This window comes from Chiloscyllium plagiosum, unplaced genomic scaffold, assembly GCF_037043375.1.
Source record: "Chiloscyllium plagiosum isolate Xiang-an unplaced genomic scaffold, Cpla_swu_hap1 HiC_scaffold_6, whole genome shotgun sequence".
Classification (NCBI taxonomy): Eukaryota; Metazoa; Chordata; class Chondrichthyes; order Orectolobiformes; family Hemiscylliidae; genus Chiloscyllium; species Chiloscyllium plagiosum.
This window is the reverse complement of record NW_028270144.1, coordinates 4,226,806-4,253,372: the sequence shown is the minus strand read 5'-3', so window position 1 is coordinate 4,253,372 and position 26,567 is coordinate 4,226,806. Positions and strand designations below refer to the sequence as shown.

Here is a 26,567-nt window from a genome sequence, read left to right as displayed (position 1 = left end):
CAGCACATCAGCACTATTGTTCCACAGCAACCTTTGATCAGATTGGCCACCAAAGACATGAAACAACAATTCAGATACCTAGACAGACTTCCTGAAATACAACTCAGAAATAATCACACATGCTGTAACCTGAATGACTCTAGATTAGAACATAGTGTGTAATGCCAATGCCAAGATGGACAGTAAAGGTGACCTCATCTGCTTGTGCATACCGAGGTGACAACAGCATCATCAGCAAAACTGGGGAAATGATGGCTTTTTTTTATTCTTTCGCGGGATGAGGGCATCGATGCCTAGCCCAGCATTTATTGCCTATCCCTAATTGCCCAGAAGACAGTTAAGAGTCACCCAGATTGCTGTAGGCCTGGACTCATTTGTCGGCCAGAACAGGTAAGGATGACAGTTTCCTTCCCTAAAAGACATTAGTGAACCAGATGGATTTTTCCTGACAATCAACAAAAGCTTCATGTTATCATTAAACTCTTAATTCCAGCATTTATTGAATTCAAATTCCACCATCTGACACAGCAAGATTTGAACCAGAGTCACCAGAACATTATCTGGGTCTCTGGATTAACAGTCCAGTGATAAACCAGTAGGCCATTGTCTCCCCTTGTCACATGTATGCCTAGTAATATTATTGCTAGACTATTAATTCAGAAACTCAGCTGGTGTTCACGGGCTCTGGGTTCGAATCCTGCCACGGCATCTTCCATCCTCACAGGAATGTGATGGTCCTAAACTCTGGTCAACTGACTTTCTAAAAACTCCCATATCAGTTCAAAGTTTTCAGTTCCTGATTCATACTGTTGTAATTTGCCTTTCCCCAACTTATCATTTTCATAACTGTCTGAAAACTTAATGAATTATGATCTCGGTTGCCAAAATGCTCCTTCTGCTAAATCTTCATGTCTTCACTTGGTCATAGACATTGCTCATTCCCCAAATCTCCTCTGGTCTGATGTCTCTTTTCCTGCCCAGGACATCCTTTTTCAAGCTTATTTTTCAAAACAAAGTCTACAGAAACAGAAATAAACCTCCTTTGCCTTGCTATTACAAGGTATATATAACAATTAGAAATACCAATTGGAAATTATGTCACTTGATTATTCACCCCCACCACCAAAGCAGGTGAAATTCTCAATTTCTCTTAACTTCCCATGCTTAAACTCCTTTCAGACATAAACATTTTCACTCCAAGCTGGACTAAAGCAAGAAAAACATGGTAGGCTTGGTACTTAACTATTTTGCCTTGGTTCTACATCCAACTAGGACTCAAGTTCTGCTAAGCTGTTTATCTTCTAGTTCTCACACACCATTTGTATACCCTGTTACATTTCTGTTGAAGTGTGCCTTTCTACCATTTGATTCCTTTCAAAGCTTCCACGATTAAAACTATGTAATCAATGAAGCTCCAAGTGACAATTTCTCAGCAAATTAGATTTTGGTCATAGCAAGACAACCCATTGTTGGGGTTTCTCACACTTTATAAACTAATAGCATCTGACTACAAAATCCTTCAAACTAAACAGATATAGATCTTTACAAATCAGTGTTAGTGTCAAACATTTTGTTTCTAATTAGTCAGCTATCTTTGAAAGAAATGTTTGCTTTCCTCATGGAAAATACGGGCAACTTGGAAAGTTGAACAAGTCCCTGCCTCTTCCTTCATACAATGAATGCAAAATTCCGACAGGTTTTACACCAACAGACCAAAATGAATCCAGTGATATTTCATACATTATTATACAGAACACATACATGTTACTACTTCTGATGTTAGATAATGCTTTGGTGAGAAGTTACTGCACAAGCCTTGAAAAAATTTCAAGTACGCTGCTAAGTCAATAGGATATGTTTTGCACCTCCATTTAATTTGGCATTACAAAAATCTTAAAATTCTTTCAGTTAATTGATACTTGAGTGAAAACATGAACAAAAATATACTCATTTATGCAATGGAATTTGATGTTTTTTCTAATACTTTGATTGACATTGACCTATGAAATGTGACAGACCGAAGAACGCCTAAAATCCCATGCCTGCAAGCAACCCATCAACGCTATGGGAAATATTAATAAACATCCCTACAGGCATTAACGTTCAAAATCTCCTCTGACCTTTGCAAATTATTAGAACAGAATCTAAAGTGAAATATTTTTTTTTAATATGCATAACAACTTGAAAGTAATAATTCAAATCCACACAGAATCATAGAATGGCTGCTGGACAACAGGAGGCCATTCAGCCTATCACACCAATGCCAACCCTCTGGAAGAGCAGCATAAATAATCTCATTTCCCTAACCTCCTCTGAAGTCCTGCAATGTTTTCTCAAGGTACCTACCAAATTCCCTTTTGAAAGTCTTGTCTAAACCCCCTAATGTCACACATGCTCACGCAGCGCATTCCACATCTTTTTACCACCTTTGATTATTTTTCCAAACACTTTAAAACTATGTCTGCAGCTTCTCAACCCTTCCACTAATGAGAACAGTTTATCTACATAGAGACAACTCAAGATTTTGAACACCTGTATCCAATCTCCTCTCAACCTATTATTCTCTAAGAGGAACAATACATATTCTCCAAAATATCCAAAAAATTGAAGTTCCCCACCACTGCAAATCTTGTTGAAAGTCTTTCTGTTCTTCCTGAAGCTCAGAATTATACACAACACTCTACTTGAGACCAGAAACTGTTTTGTAAAAGATCATTATAACTTTCATGCTGTTGTCCCAGGATCTCATGTGGTTGAAATGCTCTCTCAAATTGCCCCGTCACCCTCAAAGACTTCTGCACAAGTACACCCAGGATTCTCTGTTCCGACATTCCTTTAGAATTAAGTCCATAATTTTATGGCCACATCTATTTTTGCCTCAATAAGGGAAACATATCCTGAAGGCGTAACCAGTGGCGTCTCTAAACTCTTGAATCACATAATGCATTTTTTGGAAGTTGTTGACTTAGTTCTGTAGGGTGGGAGTGATACGAAGAAGTGTATGAATTACTGGATAGCTAAGCATCAAAAATGGTCCATACCTTCACTGTAACACTTTGAGCCAACCAGAAATGCATCAGGAATAGTTGCGCGTTTTGGACACCAATAACTACACAGTGTCCTAGCACAATGGTTCCTGATGTCTTTGTAATAGATTCCAGTAATTAGCATATTTTATCTGGTCTGTTCATGTTTATAAATGCACTAACCCCTTCTGATACATCATCAGAAAATCTCAATTGAGTTAGCTAAACAAGTTACCTTTAATGAATAATGCTATTTTTCCTTAATTAAAATACATCTGCAAGTGAACATTAAGGTTTATAAAAGTTAAAATTTGTAAAAACCAAGGCTAAATTGACAGGCCTAAAGTTTCTGGATTTATCTTTGCAACTATTTTTGAATTGGAGCAAAACATTTCCAATTCCTCTGGCACCACACTTGTAACTAAGGAGGTGTAGTGATCAGAACCAGGTTGACCTCGATGACTAAGAGGTTGTTGATTAAGGTTGTTAACCTGGGCCAATCAGGAAAGCCTTGGCTGACCAAGAAACCAGGAGACTAGAATTTCTTCAGTTGAGGACTGACTCCGAGCTGCCTGGCCACAGCCAGTCTACTGCACACTAGTAAATAAAAGATGACTTGGTGATGGAACACTGGCCTCCATGCAGTTATGTCAGGAGGATTGGAAAATCTTTTGTAGTACTTTCACAATTTCCACCCTCAATTCCTTCAGCATCTTCAGATGAATCCTATCAAGACCTGGTGATTTAACAATTTTATGCAAAGTATGACTTTATTGTACCTCCTCAAATATATTTTAGCCTATTCAGTACAGCAACTACATCCTTTCACAATCACTTTAGCAAGTAACAAGAAGATGCTAAAGACAGATGCAAAGTACTAAGTTCATACTTCAACATGCATGCCTGGATGTTCATGATTCCATCTTAGTTGATCATTAGGCTGACCCCACCTCTTAATATTCATATGCCTACAGAAGACAGTAAGACCATAAGACACAAGAGCAGTTCTGTAGGTAATTCAGGAGACACAGCAGAATATTATCCCAAGGAAGAAGAAATGTTCAAAAGGGGAAGATGAGGCAACCATGGCTGACAGTGGAAGTCACAAATAGCATAAAAACTAACGAAAAATTAGACCTTTGGTGAACAATATCGGGAAGTCACAGGATTAGGAAGTCTTTAAAAACCAGCATAGGATAACTAAAAAGCAATAAGCAGGGAGATGATGAAATATTGGAGTAAATTAGCTCCTAATATAAAAGATGATTACAAGAGGTTTTCTTTTATATACAAAAAAGGTGAGAGAGAGGCAATAGTGTACATTGGATCAATGGAAAATGAGCTGGAGAAGTAGTAAAGGGGAACAATCAAATGTTGGAGGAACTGAACATGTACTTTACATCAGTTTTCACAGTGAAAGAAACAAGCAGCACAACATCAAAAGAGTCATGGGGCAGAGAGGAGTGTGGTGGCATTTATTAAGGAAAAGGTGATGGGGAAGCTGAAAGGACTGCATAGTGAGTGTAACAAGGTGGACCTCACAGAAAATGGGTTCCCTAATTGAGGCTATTAATCTGGTCCAAAACGGAGCCATGGCTGACAGATAAAAACAGAAGTTTCTTTCCCTTGTAAATTGCTGTTTCTTGTATACAGCTGCTAATGTTAACTTTGTTTGCAAAGCGTACTGGTTAATAAAATATAAAAAAAGAAGTCTCAGTCATCCTGTTCACTCTGAGAGCTGGCTCTGAGGAAGCTGGATCATTGTCAAGGACTTTCCATGTGTAAATAAAGGGGGACTTGGTGAAGGGATACTGGCCTCTGTGGAATTGTTTCATGGCGATGAGAGTGGAACTAACAATGCAACTATACAAAAACACCTATGAGCTGAAGCCCAACTGGACTTCAAATAGACACTAAAACAGGCTTTTTAATTGGAAAATGCAGCAAGTGGAGCATATGAGTTACAGGGTACTCTGAAGGAAGTGGACACCCTTGTCTGGTCTACTGAGCTTGGGGGACATCACTTGACTGAAGACAATTGCATAGTCTCACTCAGGACATACCCTGACCAGAGGAACTCCAGGTCAGCCCACAGCAAAATCCCAAAACAAGGTCAAGCCCCAGGCAAATGGTTAACATTTTCTTAAGGATCCAGGCAGGCCATTGGAGTTGCTGCCAGTATGAGAACTCGAGGCAGCAAAAGAGCCCCACTAAACCTAAATTAAGAACTCAGAACTGGTATTCAGGACAGTGCACACCCTGGAAAGTCCACCCACATTTTGTTTGGAACAGTTCAATTGCTTAGCTGCATCCAAATCAGAACCAATCCTATTAGAAGATAAAGTGAGGGTGATCAAAGATGTGCCAGCCCCCACATCTGTACCAGAGCTTAGGTGTTTTCTTAGGCCGGTGAATTATTATGGTAAGTGTTTTGTAACCTGGCCTCCGTCCTGGCACCTTTGCATCAACTCTTTAAAAAGGGTTAGCCTTGGAAATGGGCAAGTAGCCAAGCCACAGCTTTCAGTGAATAAACAGCTATCATCCTTTAAGGTGTTGGCACACTATGATTCCAAGTGAGATCTAGTATTGATGTGCAATTCCTCCCCATACAGCATTGGGGTAGTATTAATTCATAGATGGCACAATGCAGATGAATGCCCAGTAGAGAATTTATCCAGGACTTTGGCGAAGTGTAATTATGCCCAAGAAAAGAAGGAAAGTTTGGCATTCATATTTGGAGTTACGAAATTCCACCAATACCTTTACAGACATAAATTGGTACTATTAACGGACCACAAACCCCTGTTAGGTCTGCTTAAAGAGAAGAAGACTCAGGCTGAATTCAGTGGTGGATTGTCCTGGTTGGTAGTGATGTGGGAAATCTAAGTGCCGTCACAACCAGATTTGAAACTTTTTTGGACACGGAGAGACCAGATCATAGGAGAGGTTAGTATGTTGTTATGGAGCAAGAGTAATTGTCCTGAGCAAAGGCTGTCACCAGATATTGGCCGAACTCCAGCAGGGCCATTCAGGAGTTTTCAAAATGTCGATGTTGGCGAAAAGTCACCTCTGGTGGCCAGGATTGGATTCAGACATAGTCATGTTGGTGGGGCAGAGCCCAGAGTACCAACAAAGACAAAATTCACTGCCACCAGCTCCATGGGAATGACCAGGTAAACCATGGACTCAGTTACACAGTTACTATGCAGATCCCTTCAGGGGTTCAATGTTCTTAATCTTGTGGAAACCCAAAGTGGCTGGACATGTATAGAGTTCATTCGCTAAATAAGGGGACAACAGAGAAAAACTGTTCATGTCTTTGCAATATGCAGACTCCTGGAAATGTTGGTCACAGATAACAGGCTATCATTGACCAGTAGGTAATTTGAATATTTTCTAAAGTCAACATATATGGTATTCAATATAAGGTCAACTCATACCATCCATCATCCAATAGTTTGGCAGAAAGAGCAGTCTAAACTTTGAAGACAGGCTTAAAGAAATAGCCTACAGCTTAATTTGATACCCAACTGTCCCGGTTCCTACTTGATTAGAGGACCGCCCCTCAAGCAACTACAGGAATAGCTCCAGCAAAGATGCTAATGGGGTGAAGACTCCACAGCAGGTTAAATCTGTTCTTCCCAGACCTTGTGGAGGTGAGGGTGAACCGGTATCACGAACATCAATGCCGGACACAAGGCTCCGTTAAGCAAGACAGACAGTTTGCTCCAGGGGACGATGTTCTGTGTAGGAACCATGGAAGATCCCAGCACTAATAAGAGACATGATAGATGCGAATTCAGGACAAGAGACGTATAAGGTTTGGGCAGGTGCAACAATCCCAAACAAGTACGTGAACCACATAAAAGTTGCAAACTTGCAAATGGTACGGTAGGAAACTGTGCCCGGCTCCTCGACAGCCTTTCCAACTGTTCTGGAACCCATGGGTTCACCCTCTCCATCAAGCATTGAGGATACCACAGAATCTGAGATGGACCACGGCAGATGGCACTGTCTCGACACCTCTGCCACTTGGAGAAGAGACACTCCAGGCGCAAGAAGCAAGCTACTGTGCGTTACCCACCACCCGTACCAGAGGCAGAGTTGGAGGATCTGACTCTCTCCAGAAGGAGCTATAAAAACAAACTAGCCTATGTCCTTGGAGTCAGAGGGGGAGAAGTGCAATTATTGTAACGAGGTCAGCCAGGTGGACCTCATTAAATATGAGTTCCCTGATTTAGGCTGTTAATCTGGTAGTCAAGGAGCCCTGGCTGACAGATGAGGACAGAAGTATCAACAGTTCTGTTCATTCAGAGCTAGCTCTGAGGGAGCTGGATCAGTGTCAAGGACTCTCCACCTGTAAATAAACGGTGACTTGGTGACAGGATGCCATGCTCTGCAGTGTTATTTCAGTCTGAAGGCGGAATATTCACCTGAACCAGATGGACTGCCCCCCAGAATTCTGAAGGAGATAGTTGAGGAGATTTCAGGAATCACTGGAGTCAGGGAGGGTCGCAGAGGACTGGAAGATGGCTAATACAATACCTCTGTTTAAGAAGGGAGGAAGGCTGAAGCCTACTACAACCCGGTTAGCCTAACTACAGCCTAAGATTTTTAAATCCAACTTTTAGGATGAGATTGAGGAGCATCTCAGAGTACATGAGACTCAGTCAGCATGGCTTTGTCGAGGGGTGGTCATGCTTGACAAATCTGCTAAATTCTTTAAGGTGATATTAAACAATTTAGACAGAAAGCCAATCGATTTCCAGAAGGCCTTTGACAAAGTGCTGCACAGGAAGCTGCTAAATAAGGTACAAGGACAAGGCACTGGCATGGATGGAGAATTGGTTGACGAGCAGAAGGCAGAGACTGCGGATAAAGGGGTCTTTTTCAGGATGGTAGCCAGTGACAAGTGAAGTTCCACTGGTGTCCATGTTGGGACCAAAACTCTTCACATTGATAAGTTTGCAATGACACAAAGATAAGCGTTGGGATAGGTAGTGTTGAGGAAGCAGGGAGGATTTGGACAAGGTGGGAGAGTGAGCAAAGTGGCGGATGGACGAGAATGTGAGAAAGTGTGAAGTTATATACTTTGGTAGGAATAGAGATGTAGGCTAATTTCCAAATGGGAAAAGGCTTCAGAAATTTGAAGCACAAAGGGATTAAAGAGTCCTAATTCAGGATTCTATTCAGGTTAACACGCAGGTTTGGTTCGCACATGCAATGTTCACCTTCATTTCAAGAGGGTGAGAATACAAGAGCAGAGATGTACTGCTGAGGCTCTGGTCAAACCACATTTGGAATATTGAGAGTAGTCTGGGGCCCCATATTTAAGGAAGGATTTGCTGGCATTGGAAGGGGTCTGTAGGAGGTTTAGAAGGATGATCTGGGGTTGAAGGGCTTGTTAAATGAGGAGCAGTTGAGTACACTGGATCAGTACTTGATGGAGTTTAGAAGGATGATGGGGGAACCTCATTGAAACTTACAAAATACCGAGAGGCCTGATAGAGTGCACATGGAGAACATGTTTCCATTAGTAGGACCCAAGAGCACAGCCTCAGAGTGAAGGGATGGCCCTTTCGAACTGAGATGAGGAATTTCTTCAGCTAGAAGGTGGGTTAATCTGTGGAAATCATTGCTGCTTAAGTCTGTGGAGGCTGTCATTGATTACATTTAAGACATAGAGAGATAGGTACTTGATTAGTAAGGGGATCAAAGAACAGTGTTGAGATTCATTTCAACCATGATTGAATGGCAGAGCAGACTCGATGGACCGAATGGCCTAATTCTGCTCCTTTTTCTTATGGTCTTATGCTCTGACATGAGACCATCACCCTCATAATGTTTCTCTTTACTTGAGATTGCTCCTTGCCATTTTCAATAGCTAAACTAAATTTTGTGATGTGATGAATACTGTTCTCCAAATTTTCCCTTCTATCATTTGCCACCTTATTCCCTAGAACCACATCCAGTAATTCTAATTTTCAAATTAGGCGGGAAAAATCAAGAAAGTTGTTCTGAACACATCTCAAAATGCAAGTCAGTATGAAAATAACAGGAGATGCAAACTAAGACTGGAATGTTTACAAAACCAGATTTAATTGCTGTGTATCTGCATTCAGAATGAGGATGCTCAATATTAAAATTAAGAAGGTACAACATTGGGTGCAATCCCTGTACCAGTGTTTGAGTGCTGTCTGAGCCAGATTCCCTTATATTCTAGCTCCACTAAGATAATATCCAGCATGTCTTATAGACAATATGTTAAATTTCTAAACATTCAGAAGCATGCAGAAGTCTGAAGTAATTAACAGTTGCAAACTACCTACAAAATTAAAAGCAGGCAACAGGAAAACTTTTCAAAACAAATTGCTTTTGGCAAATACACAGATAATTTTCAAAGTGAATATGGTACCTCGTTTTTGCGCACCAAATCTAAAACTAATCCGAGTGAACAGGTCGGGGCTTTCATATTTCTCTTCATTTGCTTTTATCCAGAAGCAGTTCTCAGGCATTTCAAGTGGTCTAATCTGTGAGAACAGAGCACAAATCAAAACATTGGGGTTAAATAATCTGTGTTTGATGCTTGATTCAATAATTTGATTCCTTAAAGCTAAGTGGATGAAATTTAAGCAAAAATATTTTGGTAGCTATTAGGAAGTTACATATTTTTAATAAATGATGCATCACAATTCTACTCGGTTTTAAGTATCTTGATGCTTATACCAAATCATGGCTGCCCCGCCCAGACATAGCGTTGAACCCTCTTGTGATGAAGTGGTAGAGTACCTTCCTCTGGTTAGGAAGTTGAGGTTCAAGTCCTACCTGCTCCAGAGGTGTACAATAACATTGATGAACAGGTTTATTAGAAAAATAGGCTAAATCACAAAAAGTCAAGCCTATTAACGTTCTGGCAGAGAAGTGTGCAATGCAACATTTTTTTTTTCTACGGCACATAAGAAATGTTTCCTGATGACTGCTTTTTATGAATTGGAGATAATTTTCATTTCAGATATTTATGATTGATCATTAAAGTTTCAATAACACTCTAGATCACAATACTGTACTAACTGCTGACCTTTCTCAATATTGTGATGAAATTCATTTCCAGCATTCTGTGAGAGTATCCTACATTTGATTGTTTCAAAATGTTACTAACATTCAATTCTGCATCACAATTACAGTAGGTTTTCAACAGATCATTCAGGCGAGTTTGGGGTCACTAAAGAGGAATTCAAAGGTTGCATATTGGAGAAAGAGACAGAGTGTGAGAGAGGGAGGAGGGAGAAATAGAGAAAGAGAGAGACAGACAGACAGACAGAGACACAGAGATTGATTCCATGTTAGAACTGCTGCTAGCTGCACTGCTGGAAAGCCAACTGAGCAACACAGAATCGGAACAGAGTCAAGTGTGGCTTGAAGCAATGGTCTACTATATTATTGTAGAGACTTAGGCAATGTTCTGGGGAACTGGGGTTGAATCCCAACATGGTAGTTAGTGAAATTTGAAATCAATAAAAAGTTTGAATTAAGCTTAATGACGACCATGAAACCATTACCACTGTCAGAAGAACCCTCTTGGGTAACACAAATCCTTTAGGGGAAGGAAACTGATGTCATTTCCTGGACTGGCCAACACAGACCCATTGTAATGTGCTTGACTTTTAACCACTGTCTGAGCTGTTTTACCACTCTCCTCCTGGGCTATGCTGTGCTATACTCTGAAATTGCACTCTAGTACTTACTCAGTTCTTCAATGACAGCTAGTTTCACCAACTAAAATTGCTCTTAGGCTTTTCTCTGAGCTCTAATCTAGTTCAGTTGCATCAAGCAAACATTGCTTATGACCTTTTCACTTAATGTCTCTCAGCTACACTGAAGTATTGATGATCGTGACCAAACCCCACATTCCTTCCCCTGAAACAAAGCCAGCAACTTTCCTGATATTTCAGCTCCTCGTTCTAACAGTACAGAGCCATCCAACTATTTTGTTGATGTTCATTTGTGGGAGTGGAGGAATTGATGCCCATGATAGTTTCACTTCTTTCATATGTAAATCACAAAACGTTTTTATAAAAGTTACATTCTCACGTTAACTGTAACAATTGTTGTCAGTGCAGATAAGATGCTGAGATGTTGAGATTTACATATGAAAGAAGTGAAACTATCATGGTGATTCTAACAGATGAGAGACTTAACAAACAATCAAGGTATTTTTCAATGTATAATTTCAGTTACATCACACTGGAAACTTTTGCTACAAATTCTGAAAGATTGAAGCAGCTCTCTGATGAGGATTTGCTGCACATTTGTCTTGGATCTCAAGTGAGCAAGGCTGAACAGCTTTCCAATAATTGTGGAATGTAAATAAACAGCATCTGTAAATGATCTGAAGAGATATGACTGTAGCAAAGACAAGAATATGTCAAAGAGCAGCAATGCTAGAATACGGCTACAATGCAGATCTCAGTGGGTTCCAATGTTTCCCAGCATAATTAACCTACCCTACCCATCATCTGATCATAGAAAGCGATCGCTTTGAACAGCTTTGACATGCAGCCAATTTCCTCCAGCAACTTAAGACAGTCAGCTTCTACTCACATAATTGAATATCTTTGTGAGATCGATGAAGGCAATATATATTAGTCACATCTGTAATACGTGCTCATCTCTTCTCAGACTGAGAAGATCATGTCAACTAAGAATCTTTTACGATATGATTTTTACCTGGATGGCAGTATGACTGGTGTTCATTTAGTGAAAGCATTTCTACTTTTCACAAAACATTGCAAGGGTAATTTAACCCTGATACACTTGGGGGTGATCCATATCAGAGCCAGCATTGTGGTAGCTGTGTGTGTTGAGAACATTGTTTAAGAGTTATATCTCTCGGAGATCCAGCAGTTGCCAATGCCCTGATTTTGAATGTTTCCAAGACATCTGGTGACACTGTTTATTCACAAAGGAGGTAGTATCTACAAAAAGGTCATGCTAGCGGCAAACTGCAAGTTCTCATTTATCTTTATCTGGGTCATGATGTCTGAGGGCGAAGGGCTACGCCTCACGATCTATATCCACTCTTGTGTTGAAATCCTCCACTAAGTAAAGCTTTAGGGATTCTGCTGAAACTAGTGTCAAGATTATCATAGAACTGGCCTTGCATCCCTGGAGTGGAGCACACATTGGAAGATATAGATACTCCTGTGGTATTCAACTTAGGAGGTGGATGGAAAAACATGTTCTGGACGAGGTATGGGATGTTCCATCATTGAGAGTAATACTCACAATAAAGTCTAAATTTTTCTAACGTTTCTTTTTTTCCCGTAAATATGTAATGTTTTGTTTCCAGTGATCCATACCTAGCAGACATGTTCACTTGTAGGGAAACTATGGGAATATTCAATCTATCAAATTTCACATCAATCATAACCTATTTGCATTATCAACAATCAACCAGTTATATGTTATTCTCATGCATACAGTCCTGACATTCCATTTTGCCAATGTAAGATTTGACATCTTTCTTCTGTTGGTTTACCAGTGAGATGGATGCCATCCACTTGTTCACTGTGAGCTTTAAGCACTGATTGAAGCAAACAAATGATGGCAGATTAGCTCTTACTTTAGGAAGCCTTCCTATTTTAGATGAGCAGGGGCTGACAAGTATGATACAACCCACAGCTGGAAGCAGACCATAACAATAATTCTCTACCAAGTTCAGCTTATCCTCATAACTGCTATCTATTTAAGGCTGTGCAGCAAAACTAGAAGGTCTTCTCCATGTTACAAATCTGAGTAAAAAATCATGGGGATCCGAGGCTACCCAAATGTTTGGGTTTGTCTCCCTATCAACCACCGGAGTTCTTGATGAGGCAGAGGATCGAGGATTATGGGGAGAAGGCAGGAGAATGGAGTAGAGAAATATATGAGCCATGATCAAATTGTGGAGTAGTTCCAATTGGCCCAGTGTTCTAATTATGCTCTTATATCTTATGGATTGAGCTCAACTAAATAAAAATCACGACTTTTGGTGCCCACTTGGTCAGAGGAGTTGTCAGTAAGAAAAGCAGAAAGCAAGTGAGCTCTCCTTGGAGACATTAGAAATATCACATCAATCTGTTAGAAACACTTGAACAATCAGAAAAGTAATAAATGAGTTTTTAAAATTGGTGTTAAACACAGAATTAAATGCTTGATGCCAAAACAAAATACTACAGGAAGTCAAAAATAAAAACAGGAAATGCTATTAACACTCAACAGGTGAGGCAGAATCGAGGGAGAGAATCAGTTTATATTTCAAGTCAACGTGAAACAGTATTTCCAGTCCTCTGCACAAAAGCTATCTGACATGCTGAGTATTTCCAGTATTTCCTGTTATTATTGCTTGATCTGATCCTGCTTAACAGGATGTCAATGTACTGGTGTTTTTGCAGGCTCCTTGTAAAGGTCAATGCCTGCACAAACAAATGTTGAGATAACTTCAGTCATGGCATGTATAGGGATGCCATTAATGGCTATCACATCTCAAATGTTGAGAGCCCCAATCAAAACGCCAGACCACAAATGCATTCAATCAACAGCACATTTTATTTCAGTTGTTCATGCTTGGGTGATGCTGTGGGTCAACATTTAATGCACGAGCCTGCTGCCCTGAGTAAATTTAGTTGGTAATGGGTTATAGAGAGCAGGTAGGAAAGCATGGTTGAGGCCACGATGAGATCAGCTATGATAATATTAAATAATGAAGCAGGCTTGAGGGGCTGAATTGTCTCCTGTTGCTCCTAGTTCTTCAGTTCTTATGTAGGTAGGAAACAGATGAACTTACAGATTTGGCTCTGCTTTTCGTTGCTGCTGGCCAGTGTTTTAGGCCAAAAACAAAAAATTAAATTAGCAAATGACCAATGCCTGAAACAACCAGAGGGAGATGAGGAAGCCAAATAAAAACTGAGTGTACTCTGTTGTCATATATACCAAATCAGGTGCATTTCTCTTTGAATAGAGGTGGTGGCACTAAGATAGGATACAAATACCCTTTCTTCTATTATATTATTCTGTCTTCTTGATCAGATTTAAGACATTCATTTTAAGAACAACAGTGCTTTTTGCTTGCATTAGACAAAAAAAAAAGATTTTGACTTGGAAATAGATCACTTTCTCATTTCAGAAAATCAAGTGTGAGCACCAGAAACTATTTCACACATATGTAATGCAGCCGAGGCAGATAAAAAATATTCAACTGTAAACCAACCTACATACTTCAGCTCCAATATCAATCATTCCAGATTGTAACAATCTGATCCCAGTACCTTCACCAGACACCTACATGGATGGAATTTAATATCAAATTTTGGGAGATCAAATTAAAGCTCCATGATCACTTTGCAGTGGTCTGAGACCTTAAAAAAGTATGCTTACAATTCCAAACCAGCACTGAAAAAAAAGAGATCAGAAACTCATCAGCTTGGTTTGCCCCTAAATCCAAATTGTCGAATTATTCTCTTTAGTCTTCCACTTAATCCACGTTACATTGTGTTACTATACAAGAGTAAATGAAATAAGATTAGAAAATGCTAGAAACAAGCAGTAGGTCTGGCAGTATTTGTGAAAGGACAGTTAACGTTTCAAGGTTGATGATCTTTCATCAGTGAAAATAAGAGAATGCTTTCCCAATTTATGTTGCTAGAGAAGAAGCTTGCCACTGTTTTTCTGTTTCAAGGACTGTTTACTACATATCAATGCTTCTAATGAAGAAATCCGCTCTTGTTAGGGAACCACTCAATACCAATTTATAACAAGAAAAATGTTTTAAAACTGCTGGAAAAGAACTTTAACTTCAAGTTTAAATTTACTTCTTCAACAACCACAAATAAAATATATGTGTGGTGGTTATCTACCTTTATCAAAGTGTAAGTGGTTAATAAGCTTTAGAGATTAATAAAATCAAGTTTCACTCTTGCCTAACACCTGTCTTAAAAATAAGACTTTTTTTTTATTTTTTGACCTTCAGAAGTCTAAAAGAAATGCAATCATTCACTGGTTCATTTTTAAATGGATTTAACTAAATATTGTGAATTGCATTATGATTGTTTGATGCTTTATTTAGGCAGCAAAGAACCTCCATAAATATTAAATTAAAATAGACATAAACACCAAGCAGCCTCACATAGACATGTGGTACTGAAAAATACAAATCAGAATTTCTGACCAGATGTAAATCTTGCGCAGAGGTGATGATTCGGCAGTTAGCAACAGTGAAAAGAATGTGACTCCATGAATTTTGCAAAATAACTAAAGATGTGATATTACAGTCCCTGAGGTGGCAAGGATTTTCACTACCTAGGTAAACCTTCACAATTAGCCCTCCATCTTTAGGTGGCAAGATACCTTCTCATCATCAGAAGCTGCAACATATGTATTCATATCTCACTAATTACCCAGAATTAACTTACTACATGAGATAGGAGCTCATGGTCTGAGTGGTAATATATTAGCATGGATTGAGAAGTGGTTAAGACAGAGTCAGGATTAATGGATCTTTTTCAAGTTGAAAAAAATTAGTGGAGTGTCATGGGATTATTAATTACCAGAATTAACTTCTCCTTCTCAAGCAAGATATTCAATGTGCTCATGGCAAATTTAATCCTCTGCCTCCAAATGAGTACACAGCTTTTGTGAACATGACCAATCCTTTTGTAATGCTCTCTCCCTTTCATTGGAACTGCTACAACTGCAGAAGGCATCTGCATAGCGACCAAGGCACAATGTGTACCCATCTGGGCAATGACAACAGGGCAGCAGGAGCTTCTCAGGAATAACCTTAGCAGACACTATCAGCAAGTAGCTGTTCTCTCACAGAGGCCATGCAGCAGAAAGAGTCACGCAGCTTCGCAGATGGCAACTTTGTGCATAAGGCAAGATAGGCAGCTGCTGACAGGGAAGCATTAGCACTGAAGGAAAGACAGAAGCATGTGGCTGCATGGTATAGTAAACAGTCAATGTGAAAGGAGGAGACATATGTCATTTTATTGTAAGACTTAAGTATCACAGGTGGTTTATATGCAAGCAGATTCCATGGTCAATAAAGTGCATGTGGGTGAAAAGGAAAGGCAGGCATTGTGGCCCAAGGCTGGACTTAAGTGGGTCAGCAAGTAACACCATCATCAGTTCATGGGCTGGTCCAGTCAGTCCGACAGCTGGTCCAACTCAAAACTGGGGATAAGACAATGCTCAGCTATGGCCTTGCTGGTTACATGGTCCTATACGCAATCAGGGTTATCCTGCAAAGTCTGTCCAGGGGATTGGCCATGGTTAGTCAAAAGGGTGGGTCTCACATAATGCGGTAGGTTTTATGGGTCACTCCTTAGTGATGAAGCAGATTGGGGACTGTCCTGATAGTATTAGGCAACTGAGGGAGTGGTCACAGTCATGGGGGCAATTGAATATAGTAGGTTTGGATCTGATGGTATAGACAGGATAGACATGCATATATGGTATATATTTACATTTTTTGGGACAGCTTAAGAGGTCAAGATTACTAATTTGCATAGGAAGCAATCTTGTCAGGTTTGAAAGCAATCCTACAACATTAAAAGCCTACAAACTCCTGTGGCAAGAAGCTATCTCTCAAAAAACACAGAAATGGAAAATCAAATAGCACACATGTTGTAAGGGAACTTGGCAGATGCAATACTGCCCATTGGCAGGGGAGGAAATAATTAAGGCCCTAGGATTGATCCTTGTGGCAGTCCACTAATTACATCTTTCCAATGTAAAAGGAAACATTTTAAACTTTGATCAATCCTTAATCCATGCTAATTCATTACCTCAATGCTGTGAGATCCTATCTTCTACAGTCCTATCTTACCAAATGCATTCTGTATATGCCATTGCATAATATCAACTCTTCTTGTTACATCCTCAGAGATTGCTAGTAAATTTATCAAACATGATTTCCCTTTCACAAAAAGAATGTTGATTCTTTTTGATTATTGCTAAACCTTTCAAAATATCCTGTTATTTCTACCTTAGTGATTTCATTTTCCCAGGGACAAATGTTTAGCTCATCGGCCTACAGTTTCCTACTTTCTCTCTCCCTTCCTTCTTGAACAGGGGTGTCCTATTTGCGGTCTTTCAATCTGTTGAATCCCTCCCAGAATCTAGTGAATTCTAGAGTAATTCAACTAAATGTCTCCACGCTGTCTGTAGCAACTTCCTTTAAAACCCTTGGTTATATGCCATCAGGTCCCGGTGACCTGTCATTCTTCAGCTCTTTCCAAAGGGCTTCGGCCTGGACAAGGAAAGCAGAAATGCATGTGGTATTCAAAGCAAAACAAATGAACAAGTAGAACAAACCGAGATAAATAGGTTTGATCTCATGATCATTACTGAGATGTGGCTGCAGGGTGACCTAGTTTGGGACCTGAACATTGAAGAGCAGGTACAGGTAGCTGGAAAGGACGGAGGAGATTAAAGATGATATTGGTACAATCAAGAGGATGGCCTAAATTCAGGAAAACAAGATAAAGAAGCAGTCTGGGTAGAGATGAGGAGTGATAAAGAGAAGAGGTTACACGTGGGAGTTGTCTCAAGGCTCCTTAACAATAACCACATAAATAGGACAGGGTATCAAATAAGAAATAATGAGAGCTTGTCAAAAGAATACTGTGATCATCATGGAGGAATTTAACACAAATATAGACTGACTAAGTCAGATGGAAAAATATGGTCAAGAGGTGGAATTCACTGAATATTTTCAAGACAATTTCCTAGGCCATCTTGCTTTGGCACCAACCAGAGACCAGGCTACATTAGACCTTATTTTGACCAACAAGATAGGATTAATTACTGACCTCATAGTGAAAGCGCTCCAGAGGAGCAGCAAACTTAACATGATTGAATTATACATAGTTTAAGGGAAATTCCAGAAAGTACAGAATAGATATATTCCAACAAATAAGAAAAATTCTAAGGGATAACCCACCATCCATGATTAACTAAAAAAGTCAAAGAAAGAAAGAAATTGTGCAAAGATATTTAGGTCAGAGAATGGAAGGTTATAAAAACAAGTATAGAATTACTAAAAGATTGATAAGGAGGAGAAAAGTTAGCCAAAAATATAAAAACAGACAGTAAAAGCTTTTTCAGATATTTAAAAATGAGATGAGTTAACAAACTCATTTTGGTCCTATAAAAAGGAGTCTGACAAATTAGTAAGGATGAAAAGATAGCAGATAAATTGAGCAGATATTTTGCAGTGATCTTCACGAGACGTGGTACAAGTAATATCTCAAAAACAGATCTAAATCAGGAACTGAAAAGGAGGAAAAACTACAGGGAATGCTGCCACACCGCCCATCCATTATGCAAGCAATGCAAACCAACTAGGGCATCAAAATCAAATGACAATCACAAAAGTGACCTCCTGTGCTTCCACACTTGGAAGGAGCAGCAATGTTCTGGGTATTACAGGGACGTGGATCCAGAGGCAAACATGCAGCACTACCAATGGCAGTGTGATATTACAAATTACAACTTGAAGCAGTAATGATGCTTGATGACCAGCAGGAGTCTGAGGGGCTGCAGGGCTTCATTTCATACTGTAAAATTCTATCAAATCAATGTTCTTCATTTATTTAGAGAATAAACAGATAACTGCCAAACATTGCGAAAAAAAACATTTTGTAAGAGCCTTACTTGAAACTCAAACTAATCAGTATACTTCAGAAGTATACAAATTCAAGAGGAAAAGTCAACATTTATATGTATGACACAACAGTGCTGATTGGTAAGTTGAATCTGAGTGGCAGAAGTGTTGCCATGCAGAATACATCCAATAATGCTGACTCACAGTTAACTGTCAGACTTTGTTTAACATTTTTCATCAGGCAAGATGACTCTGAGTGGTCAGGCCATGAACCAGCGAATTGCTGTCATTTATTTTATTGAGCTGAAATTGGCGCAGTGCATGTGCATGTTCTTTCTGTTTGCAAAGGACAGGGCCCTGTATTTTAACGTAGCATATGAAGCTCCATGACATGTACGTAGCCCTTATGTCCCTGAGACAGGCATATTAAATGAAACAATATATCACATCAGTGATTCACAACAAGCAAGGGAGTGCCTATACCCAATCAAGTTGTGCTTGCAAAACACTGTCCAAAATTATTTGTGATTATGCAATTTTACAATCAATTTAAGATTGTCAGCTGGACTCAGTGTGTGTATTGAAAGCTACATATATTAAAACACAGGACCCTGTTCTTTGAGACAGACAGAATATTTACATGCACGGTAACTGTTTCAACTCAACAAAATAAGTAATAACTATTTGCTGACCCATTTCTCAGGGCAGTGCTTTGATCAATCAGAATCAATCTGCCTGATTTAAAAGATAAACAAAGCTTGACAATTAACTGCCTATCAGCAGTAATGGGTGTAATCTCCATCACAATATCTCAATCAGAGTCAACTTCCAACCAAACAGCATTCTCTGCTCATGCATTACTAATTTTTTTTCTCTTGAATTGATAATCTCGCAAAATGTCCTGAGTGCAAGATGAAAAGTTTCAAGAAAATGTGTCTTTTAGTGATACTCAAGCTATTTTTAAAGCCAAAAAACTATTTGTTTAACTATTAACTTTAAATTGAAGTTGTCAATAAGAATGGATACAATCATCTCATACAGAAATCAAATAATCTAACATTGCTTACTGTATCACATCTCTATGACACTGGACTCTTTTGGCTATAAATTTCTGTGAGCATTATCTTAACCTCCACAACCAGCTCATCAAGGAGAGGTGCTCTCAAAGCTAGTGCTTCCAAATAAACCTGCTGGGCTATAACCTGGCGTTGTGTGATTTTTAACTTAATCCACTCCTCAGTCCAACATCGGCACCTCCAAGTCAAAAATCAAATACTGCAACTCGATTTGAAATTCTAGTCAGTCAATATAAAGTGCAATACAAGTTTGATGGGACCAAGAATGAAGAATAGTAAATACATGATTTGGCATACAATGTGAGAAATTTGCAAGAAAGATGACTGTTCAGAAATACACATTTGTTAACTACATCACTGATCAGAAAACACAAAAATAAAGAAATTTATTCAAATTTTATATTCAAAGGAACGTAAGTTGCCATATTATTTAAACTATCCCAAAAAGACTGTTTTATTAGTGCACACAGAACAGTGCCCATTAAACATTTAAAAGCCAAAAGAACTGCGGATTCTGTAAATCAGAAACAAAGACAAAAGTTGCTGGACAAGCTCAGCAGATCTAGCAGCATCTATGAAGAGAAATCAGAGTTAACGTCCCAGGTCCGGTGACCCTTCCACAGAATGGTTCTGAGGAAGGGTCACCGGACTCGAAACACTAACTCTGATTTCTCTTCAAAATGCTGCCAGACCTGCTGAGCTTTTCTGCCATTTCTGTCTTTGTTCCATGAAATAATTCTTTTTCAAAAACACATACCTTACACCAGTTGACTCTTTTCATGCTGAGATCTAGTTTAAACTCTTTCTTCGGTTTTAATCCATGTGGGAGTGTAGCAGGAGGTGGAGACCAGTGTCCTCCCTTAAACCCTGTCGCAGGTGGTGGTGGTGGTGGTGGTGGTGGTGGTGGTGGAGGAGGAGGAGGGTAAGGCCCAGATGTAAGAGGTGGTGGTGGCACTCCACCTGGCACTGAAGATGTAGAACTACAGGATGTGACTTCACTTTGTGTGCCAATCAAGGTGGCCGTTACATTAGGTGGTAATGCTGAAAACTTGGAAGAAAAAGTTAGAAATAAATTCAAAACAAGAACAGAAAAAATAGAATTACAATCCAATATCACTCCTATTTCTTTTCCCCTAGTTTTCTCCCTCAGCTTTCTGAAGGTATGAATTCTTTGTTGGTTGTGGTTCCATTGATGCTGGTCATCGTCAAAAAATATTTCCAAGTAGCTGTTAGTGTGAAAGTTTGATATGCTGTTTGTCAAGAAAAATTTCCAAAAGGTGTCACTGGTAGGCCATCAAGAATCAAAGAGCCCCTTTAACTTACTCCTCCATAACAAAGGTGACCCTGTCACATTGCAAACCCAAGATACTGCAGAAAAACTTCCACATGAAACCTGAGATTTTTCTGGTTAAGCAGCTATTTCGGCCCCTGTGGAAACCACTGAACTATCAGTGGAGCATTTTTTATTTGTTTATAGGATGTGAGCATTGGTGGCTAGATCAGTATTTATTTCCAATCCCTAATTGCCCACAGGGCAGTTAAGAATCATCCCTATGGGTCTGGAATAACATGTAAGCCAAACCAGGTAAGGACGGCAGATTTCATTTCCGAGGGGACATGAGTGAAACTGGCAGGGCTTTTTTACAACACGTTGAGTGTTGCATAGTTACCATGCAAGCTTATTCCAGAATTCATTGAACTCAATTATGACAATCTGCCAGGGTGGAATTCAAACACATGTCCCCAGAATGCTGGCCTAGGGTTGTGGATTGCAAGTTCACTACGCCACCTGATTTCCTCTGCTTTTGCTTGCCAACCAGCAAGGAGCAATTTTGCATTAAAGTCAAGATTTTTCTTTCTTCACAAATTAAGAGGTTAAAAATGATGTCTGAAAGAATTTAAACAGACTGAAGCGTTTAAACCACAAAACTGAGAAAGTTACACAGTATAATGTAACATGGGAGGATTACCAGACTGAGTTAGAGGGTTATGGACAAACTAAAATTTCATCAAAATTGTCCATATTGCAAAGCAGAATGATTAGTCACTCTGGAAACAGATCATCATCAGCTCTAGGAGGGATGTTTTCATCATCATAATCATTTGAAATCACAAAATGACATCTCGTCATGTGTTTTGTCAAGTATTCTGCTCTAATAATAGGCTAAGATGCTTTAATTATCCAGAATAGCAAAATTTGTTTTAACCAGCATCTTATGAACCAGCACTCTCGATAAACTGGCATAACTTAAGTACCTGAAATACGAAACGTTTATTGTATTATCGCAATGTCTGTGATGTCCGTATAGTCAGTTAAGGGTGCGAGAGAGAAGGTTCTCTGCTGGTAGTTTTTATTTAAGGCAAAGTTGCATTATAATTTAAATGATTTATGCTGTAAATAAAGTATAACAGTGATGTGTATACTCCCCGGATTATGTTTCTATTATTTAGTGTTGTTTTTATATTGATTATACAGATCTCTTAATCAACGGCACACTCCTAGTAACATTGGTGCCAGCTAATAAAACGTTTATGGTATTTGTTTACCACTAATACATAAGTGTGAAACCACAACATACATACACAAAACATGAATCAACTAAAGTTGTCTAGCTACCCTGCATTAAACTTGGCATAGTCGCACCAAATTGTAATGCAAAGCAATGCCAACAGCATGAGCTCAATTCCTGCACTGACTGTGCTTACCATGCAGGACACTCCTTCTCAAGCTCTCCCTTTGCCTGCGATGGGGTGACCTTCAGGTTAACCATATCCAGTCATCTCTCTTTAATTACAGAGCAGCCCTATGGTCTGGTAGGATCATGGCAACTTTACTGTTACCCTGCCTTGATTTGACCGGCAGAAGGATAAAAAAAAATTCATAATACTGCACCTCCATATGTTTGTGAAATATTTGTCAATTACACCTCAGTGGGATACTTTAAAACAGCTTAACAATTCAAAAACACCATTAAAGTACATATCTGTATCTTTAATAGTTTTTTGACATTAGTATATGTTTTATTCAACTCTCTACCACAATGACAATAAGTGGGTGAATTTAGCTTAATGACATTCAACATTTGTTCAATGCCGCTGTTCTACACTTATTTCCCACTATAATTTCTCCTACTTGAGCCTCAAAGGAAGACCTTGTTTGCTTTCTCTTCCTTAATATATACTTTGAGAAATTATTTCAATTAGATTTTATATTTCTTTGCCAACTTATTCTCAGATTTCATTTCTGTTGCTAACAATTCCTTGGATATCCTCTGTTGGCTTTAAAAACCATTCTAATTCTTGAGATCACTACCCAGTTTGCATTATAAATTGATTCTTTTTGCCTAAACTTATCCTTAAACTCTTTAGTTAGCCACAGATCAATATTTCTTTCCCATGGTGTGTTTATTTCTCATCAAAATGTATATTTGTTTATAATTTTGAAATACTTTTAAATGCTCTCCATTATCTACTTATTATTTTATTAATCTAATCTTTTAGTCAAATTTGGGAATCTGCCATAACCAATTCAATCCCTACCAAAGTAATTGCCTTTACTTAATCTTAACAGTCCAGTTGCACATGATGCATGTCACCCTCAAGCTCAATCTAATATTTTTATATTGTGACAACCTGTGCCCCAGAGATTACTAAATAACCCTGTCTCTTTATTCACAATTAGATCGAAAACAGGCTTTTCACTAGTTGCGGAGAAAGTGAGGACTGCAGATGCTGGAGATCAGAGCGAAAATGTGTTGCTGGAAAAGCGCAACAGGTCAGGCAGCATCCTGAGCAGGAGAATCGAAGTTTCGGGCATGAGCCCTTCTTCAGGAATGAGGAAAGTGTGTCCAGCAGGCTAAGATAAAAGGTAGGGAGGAGGGACTTGGGGGAGGGGCGTTGGAAATGCGATAGGTGGAAGGAGATCAAGGTGAGGGTGATAGGCCGGAGTGGGGTGGGGGTGGAGAGGTCAGGAAAAAGATTGCAGGTTAGGAAGGCGCTGCTGAGTTCGAAGAATTTGACTGAGACAAGGTGGGGGGAGGGGAAATGAGGAAACTGGAGAAATCGGAGTTCATCCCTTGTGGTTGGAGGGTTCCTAGGCGGAAGATGAGGCGCTCTTTCTCCAACTGTCATGTTGCTTCTTCGGTGGATGAAGAACAGTAGAGGTCCTTTGCAAGTCTCAACTTCTCCACCCCTCTCACCCACTCCAACCTCTCAACCTCGGAACGTGCAGCCCTCCACTCCCTCCGTTCCAAACCCCAACCTCACTATCAAACCGGCAGACAAAGGAGGCGCGGTAGTAGTTTGGCGCACCAACCTTTACACCACTGAGACTAAATGCCAGCTCACGAACACCTCCTCCTACTGCCCCCTTGACCATGACCCCACCTCCCACCACCAAACCATCATCTCCCAGACCATCTATAACCTCATCACCTCAGGCGATCTCCCATCCACCGCCTCCAACCTCATAGTCCCACAACCCCGCACCGCCCGTTTCTACCTCCTGCCCAAAATCCACAAACCTGACTGCCCCGGCCGATCCATTGTCCCAGCCTGCTCCTGTCCCACCGAACTCATCTCTGCATACCTCAACACGGTCCTGTCCCCCTTTGTCCAAGAACTCCCCACATACGTTCGGGACACCACCCACACCCTCCACCTCCTCCATGATTTTCGCTTCCCCGGTCCCCAACGCCTTATCTTCACCATGGACATCCAGTCCCTGTACACCTCCATCCCCCATCACGAAGGACTCAAAGCCCTCCGCTTCTTCCTTTCCCGTCGTACCAACCAGTACCCTTCCACTGACATCCTCCTTCGACTGACTGAACTTGTCCTCACCCTGAACAACTTCTCTTTCCAATCCTCCCACTTCCTCCAAACCAAAGGAGTAGCCATGGGCATCTGCATGGGCCCCAGCTATGCCTGCCACTTCGTAGGATATGTGGAACAGTCCATCTTCCGCAGCTACACTGGCACCAACCCCCACCTTTTCCTCCGCTACATCGATGACTGTATCGGTGCTGCCTTGTGCTCCCACGAAGAGGTTGAACAGTTCATCCACTTTAGCAACACCTTCCACCCCGATCTCAAATTCACCTGGACCGTCTCAGACTCCTCCCTCCCCTTCCTAGATCTTTCCATTTCTATCTCGGGCGACCGAATCAACACGGACATTTATTATAAACCGACTGACGCCCACAGCTACCTAGACTACACCTCCTCCCACCCTGCCCCCTGTAAAAACGCCATCCCATATTCCCAATTCCTTCGTCTCCGCCGCATCTGCTCCCAGGAGGACCAGTCCCAGATGGCCTCCTTCTTCAAACACTGCAATTTCCCCCAGACGTGATCGACGATGCCCTCCACCGGATCTCCTCCACTTCCCGCTTCTCCACCCTTGAGCCCCGCCCCTCTAATCGCCAACAGGACAGAACCCCACTGGTCCTCACCTACCACCCCACCAACCTCCATATACATCATATCATCCGTTGTCATTTCCGCCACCTCCAAACAGACCCCACCACCAGGGATATATTTCCCTCCCCTCCCCTATCAGCGTTCCGAAAAGACCACTCCCTCCGTGACTCCCTCGTCAGGTCCACAACCCCCACCAACCCAACCTCCACTCCCGGCACCTTCCCCTGCAACCGCAAGAAATGCAAAACTTGTGCCCACACCTCCCCCCTTACTTCCCTCCAAGGCCCCAAGGGATCCTTCCATATCCACCACAAATTCACCTGCATCTCCACACACATCATTTATTGCATCCGCTGCACCCGATGTGGCCTCCTCTATATTGGGGAGACAGGCCGCCTACTTGCGGAACGTTTCAGAGAACACTTCTGGGACACCCGGACCAATCAACCCAACCACCCCGTGGCTCAACACTTCAACTCCCCCTCCCACTCCACCAAGGACATGCAGGTCCTTCGACTCCTCCATCGCCAGACCATAGCAACATGACGGTTAGAGGAAGAGCGCCTCATCTTCCGCCTAGGAACCCTCCAACCACAAGGGATGAACTCAGATTTCTCCAGTTTCCTCATTTCCCCTCCCCCCACCTTGTCTCAGTCAAATCCCTCGAACTCAGCACCGCCTTCCTAACCTGCAATCTTCTTCCTGACCTCTCCGCCCCCACGCCACTCCGGCCTATCACCCTCACCTTGACCTCCCTCCACCTATCGCATTTCCAACGCCCCTCACCCAAGTCCCTCCTCCCTACCTTTTATCTTAGCCTGCTGGACACACTTTCCTCATTCCTGAAGAAGGGCTCATGCCCGAAATGTCGATTCTCCTGCTCCTTGGATGCTGCCTGACCTGCTGCGCTTTTATAGCAACACATTTTCAGTTTTTCACTGGTTGCCTCCATAATGTAGTCTCATTCTAGGATTTTGCCTTGTATGTATTCATTAAACACCTTTTCCAAACTGCCTTTGCCAATTCATTTCTCCTGTTTGTATGATATTTGAATAATTGTTGCATTGTCTTTGTTACAAGCTTCCTGCATTGCATGATTAATGATTAATTAATTCAAAACTACTATCGAGAGGAGGATCCATAAACCACTCTCCATGATGTTTTCAATACCTTACGATTTCAACTCTCATCCACACTGATTTGACTGTTATTTCCAGCCAAGCTCCTTTCTCACAATTATTTTTGTGTCATTCTTCGGCAGGTCTACCACCCAACTTTTCCATTATGTCTGACCTTTCAAAGCGCCAACAGCCATTGATCGTTAAGTACGTAATTTTGATCATGTTGCAACATGTTTCTGTAATGGCTATTCTATCAAACATATTAATCATTAATTGTGTC

At 40.6% G+C, this 26,567-nt stretch overlaps 1 protein-coding gene across 2 annotated transcripts in view; it reads right to left on the bottom strand.

Annotated features, from left to right (window-relative positions):
* diaph3 (diaphanous-related formin 3) overlaps nucleotides 1–26,567 on the bottom strand; it is a 582,462-nt gene that overhangs the window by 379,505 nt on the left and 176,390 nt on the right. For both annotated transcript variants that reach the window (XM_087987864.1, XM_087987865.1), the window contains 2 exons: nucleotides 20,503–20,793; nucleotides 9,442–9,556 (listed from right to left, as the gene is read on the bottom strand). In XM_087987864.1, the coding sequence (XP_087843990.1) occupies nucleotides 9,442–9,556; nucleotides 20,503–20,793 (406 nt within the window). The remainder of the gene's footprint in view (nucleotides 1–9,441; nucleotides 9,557–20,502; nucleotides 20,794–26,567) is intronic.